Source organism: Balaenoptera acutorostrata, chromosome 12 (genome assembly GCF_949987535.1).
Source record: "Balaenoptera acutorostrata chromosome 12, mBalAcu1.1, whole genome shotgun sequence".
In the NCBI taxonomy this organism is placed as follows: domain Eukaryota; kingdom Metazoa; phylum Chordata; class Mammalia; order Artiodactyla; family Balaenopteridae; genus Balaenoptera; species Balaenoptera acutorostrata.
This window is the reverse complement of record NC_080075.1, coordinates 10811463-10823775: the sequence shown is the minus strand read 5'-3', so window position 1 is coordinate 10823775 and position 12313 is coordinate 10811463. Positions and strand designations below refer to the sequence as shown.

Genomic DNA, 12313 nt, shown 5'->3' with positions numbered 1-12313 from the left:
ACCAATAAATCTTTTATGAAAAATGTATAAGGCGATTTATTGGTGGTGAGAGAGTTTGAGGAAGAAGAGACAAAAAAAAAAAAGAGAGAAGCAGTTGTCTCCAAAGTCTTTCTGACGGAGAGGGTAGATTCAATCATTCGAAAACATTTATTGAGTACTTACTGTGTGCCAGGCAATATTCAAAACAAACAAAGTTACTGCTCTCCTGAAGCCAACATCCTAGGGAGGGCAGGGACGGGAGACAAACAATATGCAATATGGAAATGAATCAATAAACAAAAATACGAGGTAGTGATAAGTGCTATACAGAGAATCAAAACAGGCTGGTAGAGTTTTGGTTCCGGTCAAATAGAGATGGATATTCTACCCTTTCCTCCCCACTGAATGCAACTAAAGCCCTGGACAGGATGCATGGAACAGCTTTCTGAGGTCTCTGAAAAATAAGTAGAAGTGGGACTATTTGGGAAGGAAACCAGAATTGAAAATACTACCAAAGTGGTGGTGAGTTTCCCAGTTTTTCCCTCCAGATTCTTCAGGCCTGGGCTCAGACAACATGAAACCTAGAACTGTGTCCAGGATACAGACCAAAAACGTTTCCGAAAAAGCCCTCCATTTCTGGGCTTAGGAATGGGAAAGAGAGCCCATATAGGTCAGAGAGAGTGTAGAAAACCCCTGTTTATTTGTGGGGTTTTTTCCCATTCTTTCCTGCCCCCAGGCAATCTAGTGACAGTAGGGGTGACAATGGCAGTGGCAGCCAGACAGGTGACTAAACTCTAAGGAGGGGCACCCTTCTCTCTGACCAAAGGAACTGTGGTCCTAAGAGCATGGGGGGAAATCCTTCTTTCTCTCTCTTTCTCTGTGTAAATATATCTTGTTGCTTTTTGTCACAGTAGAGCAGGGAAAGTAAAACCCTGGCTTTTTAGCCAGAGGACCAAGATGAGGGTGGAGGGGTCAGGATCACCTGGGAAGTGGAAAGTGTGGGGGGATCATGCGGAGGAGGGAGCTAAAGAAAGTGATCCCATAAAGTAGTGTGTGAATGTCTTAGCTGCCCCTAAACAGCATGCCAAAAGATTTTAGGACTGAGCAGCAAGGTCCCAGACTGATCCTAGGTCCAAGAGTAGCACACACACCAAACAGGTCTCAATAGCACTGCAAAGCCTTAAAAACTGAACTGACATTGTTCAGGTGGTTTCAGACCAGAGAAGGTAGACAGGAACTTGCAGCCTGTATCTAACCAGGCTGGTCACCTGCTAAAGCAAGCAAAAGTCAACATTTTCTATAGGATTTAAAGAAGACCCATAATCCTATAACATAATATTCAAAATGTCCAAGATAAAATCCACAATTACTTGATATTTGAAGACCCAGGAAAATCTCAACATTTCTCAAAGGGGAAAGATGAAAAGACAATAAGAGACAACAAGTCTGAGATGACACGGTTTTTGGAATTGAGACATTAAAGCAGCTGTTATAATCGTGCTCTAAGAAGTAAGGGCAAATCCCCTCGAAATGAATAGTCTCATCAGAGAAACAGATGATATAAAAAGAACCAAATTGAAGTTTTAGAAATAAAAAATACAATAACCAAAATGAAAAAGATTAATTGGATGAACTCAATAACAGAATGCAGATGATAGAAAAGTCAGTAAATTTAAAGATAGTCCAATAGGTCAACATAAATCAATATAGATAGATCAATACAAATTGTCCAGTTGAACAATAGAAAGGAAATAGATTGAAAAAAATAAACAAATCCTTAAGAACCCATGGGACAATGCCAAAAGGTCTAACATTCTTGTCACCAGAGTCTCAGTAGGAGGGACGAGATAGTGTAGTACAGAAAAAAAAGTTTTTTTGAAGAAATAATGGCTGAAAACTTTTAAAATTTGATGAAAGACTTAAAGTTACAGATTCAAGAAGCTTAGTGAACAACAAAAAGGATAAACTCGGGGAAAGCCATGCCCAGCCACATCAGAATCAAACTATAAAACTAAACACAAAGAAAAAAAGTCTTGAAAGCAACCAAAGGAAAACAATGCATTCAATATAGGGAACAAGAGTTTGAATTACTGAGAATTTCTCATCAAAACCAGAGGCCAAAACATTTCTTAAGTGCTGAAAGAAAAAACAAAACTGGCAACTCAGAATTCTATATTCTGCAACAATACCCTATAGGAACAAAGGTGGAATTAAGACATTCTCAGATGAAGGAAAACTAAGGGAATCTATTGTCAACAGACTTGCTCTGAAAGAAATGCTAAATGAAGTTCTTCAGGCAGAAGGGAAATGATACCAAAGGAAAGCTTGGAACATCAAGAATGAAGGAACAGCAACAGAAATGGTAAATATCTGGGTAAACAGATTAATTTTTTCTCTTAAGCTCTTTAAAATATGTATGATGGTTGAAAGCAAAAAACATAACATTGTCTGATGGGGTTCTCAACGTATCCATTTATAACATGAATGACAACTACAACTAAAAAGAAAAGGGTAAAGGGACCTATACGTTCTTCACTCCATCCGAAGTGGCAAAATACTCTTGAGTCGACTGGAAAGTTAAGTATGTATACTGTAAATCCTAGAGCAACTTCTAAACAAATAATACAAAGAGACATGGTAAAAAACTCAATAGATGAATTAAGATGGAATCCCAAAAATGTTTTTAAAATCCAAAAGAAGGCCCAAAAGATGAAACAAAGAAATGAAACACAGAGCAAACAAATAAAAAACAAAAACTGAAATGGTAGACCAAAATCCAAATATATCAATAATTACATTAAATGTAAATAGTCTAAAAATACAATTAAAGGCAGCAAATTGTTGGGAGTTCCCTAGAGGTCCAGTGGTCAGGACACAGCACTTTCACTGCCATGGCCGTGGGTTCAATCCCTGGTCTGGGAACTAAGATCCCACAAGCTGTGTGGCACGGCCAAAAAAAAAAAAAAGCAGCAAATTGCAGAACGGATTAAAAACAAAGGCCCAACTCTGTCATAACCACACACACAAACCATTATAAATATAGTGATATAGGTAAGTTAGAAGTAAAAGAGTAGGAACATATATATCACGCAAACACCAAGTGTATTATAATAAACATGCAAACATCAATTATAAGCAACAGTATTTGCATACATTGTTGGTGGGAGTATAAATGGTTTAACCACTGTGAAAAATAGCTTGACATTATCTAAAAATGCACACCACATGATGCACAATTCCATTCCTGAGATATTCCCAGTAGAAATGCATACCTAGATGCCCTAAAAGATATGTTCTAGAATTTTCATAGCAGTGTTACTAATTAAGACCCCAAACTGAAATAACCCAAATGTTCATAAACAATAGAGTGGATAAAGTGTAGAATATTTATACAATGGAATACTGTGCAGCAGTGAGTGAACTACAGCAGCACACAACAACGTGGATGAATTTCCCAGGCATGATGTTAGGCGAAAGAAGCCAGACGCACAGAAATTCATTCAAAAACAAGCAGAACTGAGTGATAGGGTTAGACATCATGGGAGCAGACATCTGGGGAGAAGGGAGGGCAAAATGATTGGGTGGAGTCTGACAACATTCTATTTCTTGCTCTGGGTGGTGGTTTCATGGTCTGTATGTTTTGTGCATTTTTTCTGTAAGCATATTATACATCAATAAAAACAATTTTGAAATGATTTTTTAAAATCAGAATGGAGGGACTTTCCTGGTGACACGGTGGTCAAGAATCCAACTGCGAATGCAGGGGGCACAGGTTCGATCCCTGTTCTGGGGAGATCCCACATGCCGCGGAGCAGCTAAGCCCTTGCGCCACAACTACTGAGCCTGCGCTCTGGAGCCTGCGAGCCACAACTACTGAGCCCGAGTGCTGCAACTACTGAAGCCCACACGCCTAGAGCCCGTGCTCTGCAACAAGAGAAGCCACCGCAGTGAGAAGCCCGCACACCGCAACGAAGAGTATCCCCCGCTGGCCGCAACTAGAGAAAGCCCGCGCGCAGCAATGAAGACCCAACGCAGCCAAAAATAAATAAAATTTAAAAAAAAAAATCAGAATGGAAATATTAACAGAGGAGGTGCTGGTCTTACTATGGAAAGGAGAAGCAAAGAGAAGTGATTTCAGGATGAGAATTAGATGAACAACTACTTATAAAGCGTCTGCCATTAGCCAGAACTGTCCTGGAAGTTTTCAAATAGACTATATCTCATTTAACTCGCCCCAACACACAAAGGAGAAAATGTGACCCGCGGCCTCACACCAGGCTCTGACCTTGTCTCACAGCGCATTCACACCTACAGCCCCAGCGAGGCATCAACTAGACTGGAAGGCGAAGACGTTCTCACAGCTCTAAACTTCTGTCCGTCCCGGCATCCCATTGCCTGTGGTGCATTATGAATCCCACAGCTTTCTTATGAAGAGCCTCGGTAGAGCGTGCTATACTTCATCGCATATAATAGAACATGACTTGGCTGAACGTAAAATGTGTAAAATATGCCAAATTTTTTACAGCCCTGTTTTGTCGCATCTTCCCTCCTAAACATATGAATTGTCTCAGAAGGTAGAAGTGGCTCAGGCCCTGTCCAGGTTCTGGTATTAACTCTACTTCATAGATGAGAAATAAGCCTGAGAAAGGTTATTTTCCTTCTTGTTTTCCCTGAGCTGTTCCCATAGTCTCTGTGCCATGTTGTCGGTGGCTGAGTCCAACGTATCCTACAGACCAAGAGAGTGGCCACGGCTGATTGACAACAGTCTGGAGAGGGGGCAAGAGGTGGCATTCCTGGGGCAGCGCCTGCTGTGCTGGGTTCATCCTGCAAATGAGGTGGGGCTGGAAGGCAGGTGGGATCAGGGCCTCACTTCCCCGCTAGATCCCCACAGGCCTGAAGGAGGGCACGACCGGGCTGGCTTGACGTTTACTCCATGTGCCCTTTGCCTCTCTTTGCAGTGACTTTGCTTTGGGCTCATTTGTCCAAACTCTCCTGTCCCCTGGCTCTCACCCAGCTCTCTCCCAACCACGCAAGACCTGGGCCCGGGAGGGCCGGCCCTGGTTGTTCAGGAACTGACCTCTTGTGGTGGACATCTCCTGACCCCAGCACACAGGGCAGTCCTCCCACATCCCCTCCACTCCAGGGCTGAGGCCACGGAGGGCAGGGAGCATGGACCTCCAAACCCCGAGCATCCCCAGCAGACTTTGGGGCACCAGGCCTTCCTGCAAGGTGGCAGATTCTCAGATTGACAGGCAAAGGGCCCACATCTCCAGGCCCTTTCTTTAGAGGCAAAGGAGCCACTTGGTCGCTGGGTCACAGCCCTGCAGCTCGGCCAGCAGGCAGGCGGAAGGCAGGAAGGAACCGCTTGGCCCCAAGCCTGGCTCCTGGAAGCACCGGCTGGGGCGCTGGGGCAGGGAGGGGAGGAGAGCTCGGGTGCCCACTGGGGCAGATTCTTCCCAGAGAGGGAGGCCTCCTCCGCTGGGAGAGAAAAATAGGAGAGGAGGACGGTGACACAAGGGTGCAGAGAGAGAAGGAAGTGCCACGTCCCCAGGATGGGGCAGGAGCTGGAAGCGAGGGCTGCTCCTCTCCCTCTGGCTTGAGGCCCCCAAGGATGGAGAAGGCCGGGGCAGGGCATGCTGTGACCTTGACTTGACCTGGCAGATTCTTGGTCTCCTCACTTGGAAAAGGGGCAAACCAGCCACGTGCCGGTCTGTGGGGAGCACCAGAGTTGACTGCAGATTTCTTGGCGCCTAGTAGCTCCTCAATAAACGGTCCTTGTCATTCAAGCGGCTCAGCCTGCATTCTGGGCACCCGGTTGGGGTGGTGGCTATAGCTGGCCTCCCCTGGAGTAGCACGCCTGGGATTCAAAACTTCCTTAGGAGGAAAAGTCTAGGAAGAGGCTCCGGCTCTCCTTCCTTAGCGACTCTGCCCCAGACCGGGGGGAAAACCTGTCTGTCTGATGCACAAACCGCATTTCACCGAGGATTCTCTTGGCTGGAGCCAGTGGAAGGACCTGCTGAGCTGGAACGGTTTTTTTTTTTTTTTCCTTCCAGGCAACGTCCTCTGATGGGTGTGTCGGGCAGGAGGTGATATTTGAAGGGCTGCGGGCACGGGCTGTGGAGCCAGGGCGCCAGGCAGTGGGTGAGAGCATGGCCTCCCGCGACCCACCTCCCACCATCTACGCCCAGCCCGAAGTGCCCTCGGTGGTCGCGCTGTTCCTCACCATCCCCTACGCCTTCTTCTTGCCTGAGCTGGTGAGTGCGGCCGTGGGGGCCACCTGCCTAAAGCGGGGGCTGGGAGATGCCGGCCTGGAGCTGGAAGCAGCTCCCGGGGGAAGGGGCTCCGAGGCCAGAGCTGCCGTGGCCTCCAGTCTCCCCCACGGGGCTCCAGGCTGGGTGTCCCCTAACCCTTCCCTGAGCGCCTCTGGGCTTCTGCAGTATGGGTGGGTCACCTCCTCCCAAAATGAAACCCACCGGGGTAACTGGGCAGGCGACCTGGTGATCGGAGGTGTGGGCAAACTGCTAAAGTATCCTGGGTCCCCAGGAAGATGTTGGGAACGGACTTTTATTATGTGGTTTCTTTTCTCCAACTACTTGTTGTTTGTGCTTTTCTAAAGTTCACAACGGGGGCACTCTGTCTTTCCTTCTGAGAGCAGCTCTTCCAGTATTAATTGTCACGTCAGCTAACGTTGAACTTGGAGTTGTGTGGGAAGTTGCTTATGACAACATCTGCCGTAAAACAGTCGTGTGAGATGCCCTGGGTGCTCTCAACGACCTGTCACTGCCTTCCTCTCCGGGTCCCTGCAGCTGAAACGGGGCCCCAATCCCTGCTGGGTCCAGAGTGTTCAACAGAACTCGAGTCCACTCTGAGCCAGCTGTCACCGTGTCCTTTTCACCGACGCGGATCACAAGTCTGGTGAACAATTTAGGGCAGAGAAGTTTCTTTTGGTTTTCGAACACCTTCTGAAATTTCTAATTTGTGGGTGATATTTTCTTACCAGCTCTGAGTTTGGCAGTGCTGCCCCTGGGCAGGGAGGAAAAGACAGAAAGTGGTTCCAACTGGAACTGACGATCCTCTCACCCTGTCATCTGCCTGGAAGGCTGGCCTGATTGAGTGATCTTTTGGCAAACTGGCTAAAGGGAGCCCATTGATGGCAACAAGAAAGCTAAGCCTGGGACTTCCCTGGCGGTCCAGTGGTTAGGACTCCGTGCTTCCACTGCAGGGGGCTCGGGTTCGATCCCTGGTCGGGGAACTAAGATCCTGCGTGCCGTGTGGCACTGCCTTTAAAAAAAGAAAAAGAAAGAAAGAAAGGGAAGCCAGGCAGGGTGGGCCCCGTGTTTGGGTGCCTCCAGCTGAAACCCCACCCAAGAAGCAGGTTTCTGCCAGGCCTGGCCCCTAGGGGGATACAAGTCAGGGCGTCCCGCCAGACTGATGGCATCTCAGCGCTCCTGTGAGTTCTCCGGACCAGGTGTGCCCCTCGCCTCGGAACAGCCACAAGAATGGCCAGGGTGGGGTCAACTCCTCCCCTTTTTATGGAGCACATGCTCCGCGTCAGTCACACCAGCCACTGGCGACAGGACCCATGCCCTCCCAGGTTCCCTGTCTGCTGGACGGAGGCCCGCGAGCACTTCCTCGCTACAGTCAGACGGTGCTTGAGGGGGCGAAGGTCCTGCGCTGTGACACCAGCAAGGAGAGGCCATCCGACCTTGTCACCTCGGAGAGGGGTGCGGGCCTGTCACTGAGGAGGCGACTTTGCAGTTGGACCTCAAAGGACAGGCTGGATTTCCAGGCTGGGGGGCAGGAGAGGGAAAGGCCTGGACCCCAGGAGAGGCTGGCAGGCAGGAGCCTGGAGGGATGGGGCTTCAGGAGTCAGGAAAGTACCCGGCAGTCGCCAGAAGGGCCATCTGGTGCCCGCAGCCCCAGGACACTGGGCTCCTGCAGCCCCAGGACGCTGGGCTCCTGCAGTGGAATTCCCGGCGGGGAAGAAAAGTGCTTGATTATGCTGGGCTCCGGGGCCTTGAGTATCTCAGGGGGTGGGATGATGTCACTGGTTCCATATCGTTCATTTCTTTTTCTTTTGAAATCATTTTAGATTTCTAGCAACGCTAGTAACAGTAGATCAGTGTTCCCATATACTCTCTACTCATCTTCCCTTAAGGGCCACACCTTACATAGTACAACTGCCAAAATCAGGGAATTAACATTGATACTATGCTATCCACTGTTCTAATGAACCTTGTTCAGATTGTGCTGAATTCCCCACAAACGTCCTTTTCCTGGTCCAGGATCCAGTTCAGAATTCTGCATGTCATTTGGTGGCCGTAACTCCTTCATTTGCTTTAATCTGGGCCGATTCCCTCCATCTTTGTCTTGAGACTTTTGAAAATACTTATCAGTTATTTTGTACAAAGTCCTTCCATTTGGCCTTGTCTGATGTTTCCTCATTACAACTTTCGTTTTAATTCATAAGTAATCCTTGTTCATTGCTGAACACTTAGAAAATACAGAAAGAATTATAATCCATGTATATGCATATATTCGTATTTATACACATATGAGTATATATTTCATGGGTTTATTCGGTACATGCTCTTCTGCACCTGCTTTCTCCTTAAATGAGCATTTCTAGCATGGAATATAGGACCAAGCGTGCATCATATCTGGGGTGCGGATGGGAAGGTAAACAGGAGAGGATGGGAGAATGTCCAGTTGGTGGTTAATTCTTTTTTTTTTTTTAAACCGCGTTGCGCGGCCTGCGGGATCTTAGTTCCCCAACCAGGGATCGAACCTGTGCCCCCTTAAGTGGAAGCGCGGAGTCTTAACCACTGAACCGCCAGGGAATTCTGATCCCCGTGAGCAGGAGATGTGCTGGGCTGGAGAGAAGAGTGCAGGGTCAGCCTAGCAGAAGCCCCTCTGTCCCCGGCCGCCTGGATAAGCTGCCTGCTGCCACCCACGGGGCTGACCACAGAGCCCCAGGCCTTGGGGGGTCCCAGATTCTCAGTCTGGGGGGCCTAAGGCATCAGGGACAGGCGTATGCTTTTCTAAGGCCATGAGTCCAGAGAGTGGATTCTCAAATTGGGAGCTCAGGCCAGCAAAAAGGGGCAGAGAAAGCAAAATCTATAACCTGGATTCACATGTGGTCCATGATGGGGGCGGCCAGGGTGCACATCGGGGGTGACTGCAGGCACACCTTCCTCCAGCCACTGTTTCCTAAGACAGCGAGGGCCCTCTTATAAAACGAGGGCCCAAAAGCACAGGGAGAGCAGAATTCAACAAGGGCTCCCCTGAGGCCTCACGCCAGCCCCCGCTGCCAACAGCCTCCAGCTCTTTTGTATCAATGATGATGACAGACTAGGATGGCCCAGACACCAGGGGGTCTGCGTGTTCCCTACCAGCTCTGCTCCCCACAGCCTGCTGTTAACGCTCTTTGCCTAAGTGGCTTTATTTTAGAGTTTTTAACACTAGAATGCACATTTTCAGACCTTTGTCATAGTTATGATTGATAGGCAGTTGCAAAGATAGTTCAGAGAGGCCTCCCACACCCTTCCCCCAGCCTCTCCCTGTAGCCACAGCTTTTGTAATAACTCTCTCTTACAACATGACACCAGGGAGCCGACCTTCGTAAGCTATGTCTCTACTTCCATGCCATTTTCTCACACGTGTAGACTTACGTAACCCCTACCACCAAGACACAGAACCGTTCCATCACCATGAAGATCTCCCTCTTGCTTCTGTTTTATAATCACCCCCTCTTGTCTTCTTTCACTCTCTCTCTCACCCCTGGAGACTATTAATTCCATCCCTATAATTTTTTTTCTATAAATTTATTTATTTTTTATTTTTATTTTTGGCTGCGTTGGGTCTTTGTTGCTGTGCGCGGGCTTTCTCTGGTTGTGGTGAGCGGGGGCTACTCTTCGTTGCGGTGCGCGGGCTTCTTATTGTGGTGGCTTCTCTTGTTGTGGAGCATGGGCTCTAGGCGCGCCAGCTTCAGTTGTTGTGGCACGCGGGCTCAGTAGTTGTGGCTCACAGGCTCTAGAGTGCAGGCTCAGTAGTTCTGGCACACGGGCTTAGTTGCTCCGCAGCATGTGGGATCTTCCCGGGCCAGGGCTCGAACCTGTGTCCCCTGCACTGGCAGGTGGATTCTTAACCACTGCGCCACCAGGGAAGCCCCCCATCCCTATAATTTTCTTATTTCAAGAAAGTTGTAGAAATAAATGGAATCGTACAGTACGTGGTCTTCAGAGATTAGCTTCTTCCACTTGGCAAAATGCCCTCAAGGTCCATCCCAGTCCTGTGTATATCCGTAGTGACTCCCTTTTCATTTCTGCGTAGTATTCCACAGTGTGGATTTACTATAGTTTGTTTAACCATTGACCCAGTGAGAAGCATTTTTGTTGTTTGCAGTTTTTAGCTATTCTAAATAAAGCTGCTATAAGCATTCACATACAGGCTTTTGGGTGGATGTAATTTTCTCTTTTTTTTAATATTTTAATTTTATTGGAATATAGTTGATTTACAATGTTGTGTTAGTTTCAGGTGTACAGCAAAGTGATTCAGTTATACATATAATTTATTCATTCTTTTTTAGATTCTTTTCTCATATAGGTTATTGGGTGGATGTAATTTTCACTTCTCTGGGGAAATGCCAGAGTGAGTGTGATTGCTGGGTTGTATAATAAAGTGTCTGCTTCATTTTTATTAAGAAACGGACAAACTGTTTTCCAGAGTGGCTGGGCCATTTTACATTCCCACCGGCAACGGACAAGACTTTGGAGATTTTAACATTAAAGTTTGTATTTTGTTTGGTTTACAGTTGAATTCAGATTTCTCATCTGAAAACAATATTAATTTCAAAATGTAAGCTCCAAGCGTGAGGAGCCTTTGAATCAGTGCATTTTAAGGTGAGAACAGATGTCGTTTATTTCCTTTCTCCTTCATTCAGTGAACAGGCATTGTTTATTCCCTCCTTTCCTCAGTGAGTGTGCGAGCCTGCTGGAACCAGCGCCCGGCGGGCTGCGGACCAGGTGGCTCACAGCCCCACTGCCTGGCTCTTCAGAGCAAACAGCGTGTGGGTGGCCGGCCTGGGGCAGGGATCACGTGACTATTACCTGCCTGCTGTGAGTTGGCTCATCAGCTTGTTTACAGGATGAAAGATGGACACACAGCTGGCCCTGGTGACTACAACAGAGGGACAGCTTTATAAATAAGAGTCCAAGGAAGTCTTTTAACTTTCAGCCTTTTCACTAGTTAACTTATTAATTAGATACTTGCCTAATTACAAAGAAACAGCTAAGAAGGTTTCTAGAGAGTCAGCCAGTTAAAAGGAGAGACAATTTGGACACTCTGGTGTTTGATGCCTTCAGCTTTTTAATTTGCCCACACAGTGGTCAGAAGGAAATACTCTGACCACCCTAGGAGCTCATTCCAGAACCTTCCCCCTGGGGAAGCTCACCTTTATATCTTATCCAGATCCCCAGCTTCCCCTTCATTTCAGCCTGTTTCTTTTTCTACTCTGTTTATATGTAAAAGCCTGTTTGAGAGCTTACTGAGCCCCAGAGCCGTCAATCAACTGTGTGGGGCTGAGAGAGGGAATTAGGGCTCATCTTGAGCTTGGCTTAGGGCGGGTACCTCCCCTTTGTTATAACACTTCTTTAGAAGTTGAGTTTTCCAAAAGGAAAAATCCTTTCTCTTGTTTCCCTCTGCTCTCTTTTCAATTCTCCATACTTCTGGGGAGCAGTAAAAGTAAACTCAATTTGCCCCAGCTTTACTTCATCTTTGTGGCGTCTGTCCTTCCCTTCATTCCACACCGGGTCCCCGGCCTCGCCCCTGACCTTGCCCAGCCCCTGCAGGACCAGGGGCCAACAGCCTCCATGGCCAGGGCACCACTGAGACCCAACGCAGTGATGCCCAAGGAGGCCCCAGGAAAGCTGCGACAGGGAGGGAGAACAGGGCAAAGAGAAGGAAAATTAAAGTGTGGGGCTGGGAAGAGCAAGCATCCTGAGAAGAATGGGAGGGGCCGTGTGGAAAGGAGTCGGATGTCAGCCTCCCCAGTTGCCTGGACCCATTTTGGCTTCCCGGCCCCAGGCCCAGCCCTTACCCTGGGAGCCCCCCCTCCCCCCGTGCTGTTCAGGTTCAGTAAAATAGAGTCAGTTGGGAAGGGTAAGCCTGGCTCTGCCACCTAATGGCTGTGAGACCCTGGGCAGGTTACTTAACCACTCTGAGCCTTAACAATGGGGCAGCAGCAGCAAAGATCTCCTAAGACCACTCTGGGGTTTCAGTAACAACTGTTCTAGAAATGTGAGCCCATACTATGTTATTGTTGGTGGTCGTCTGG

The 12313-nt window shown here is 47.8% G+C and overlaps 1 protein-coding gene across 1 annotated transcript in view; it reads left to right on the top strand.

Moving 5' to 3' along the window:
* The window catches only part of NPHP1 (nephrocystin 1), a 101459-nt gene that overhangs the window by 66186 nt on the left and 22960 nt on the right, over positions 1-12313 (top strand). The window contains exon 21 of the mRNA XM_028162655.2: positions 6033-6233. Coding sequence (XP_028018456.2) covers positions 6033-6233 — 201 coding nt within the window. The remainder of the gene's footprint in view (positions 1-6032; positions 6234-12313) is intronic.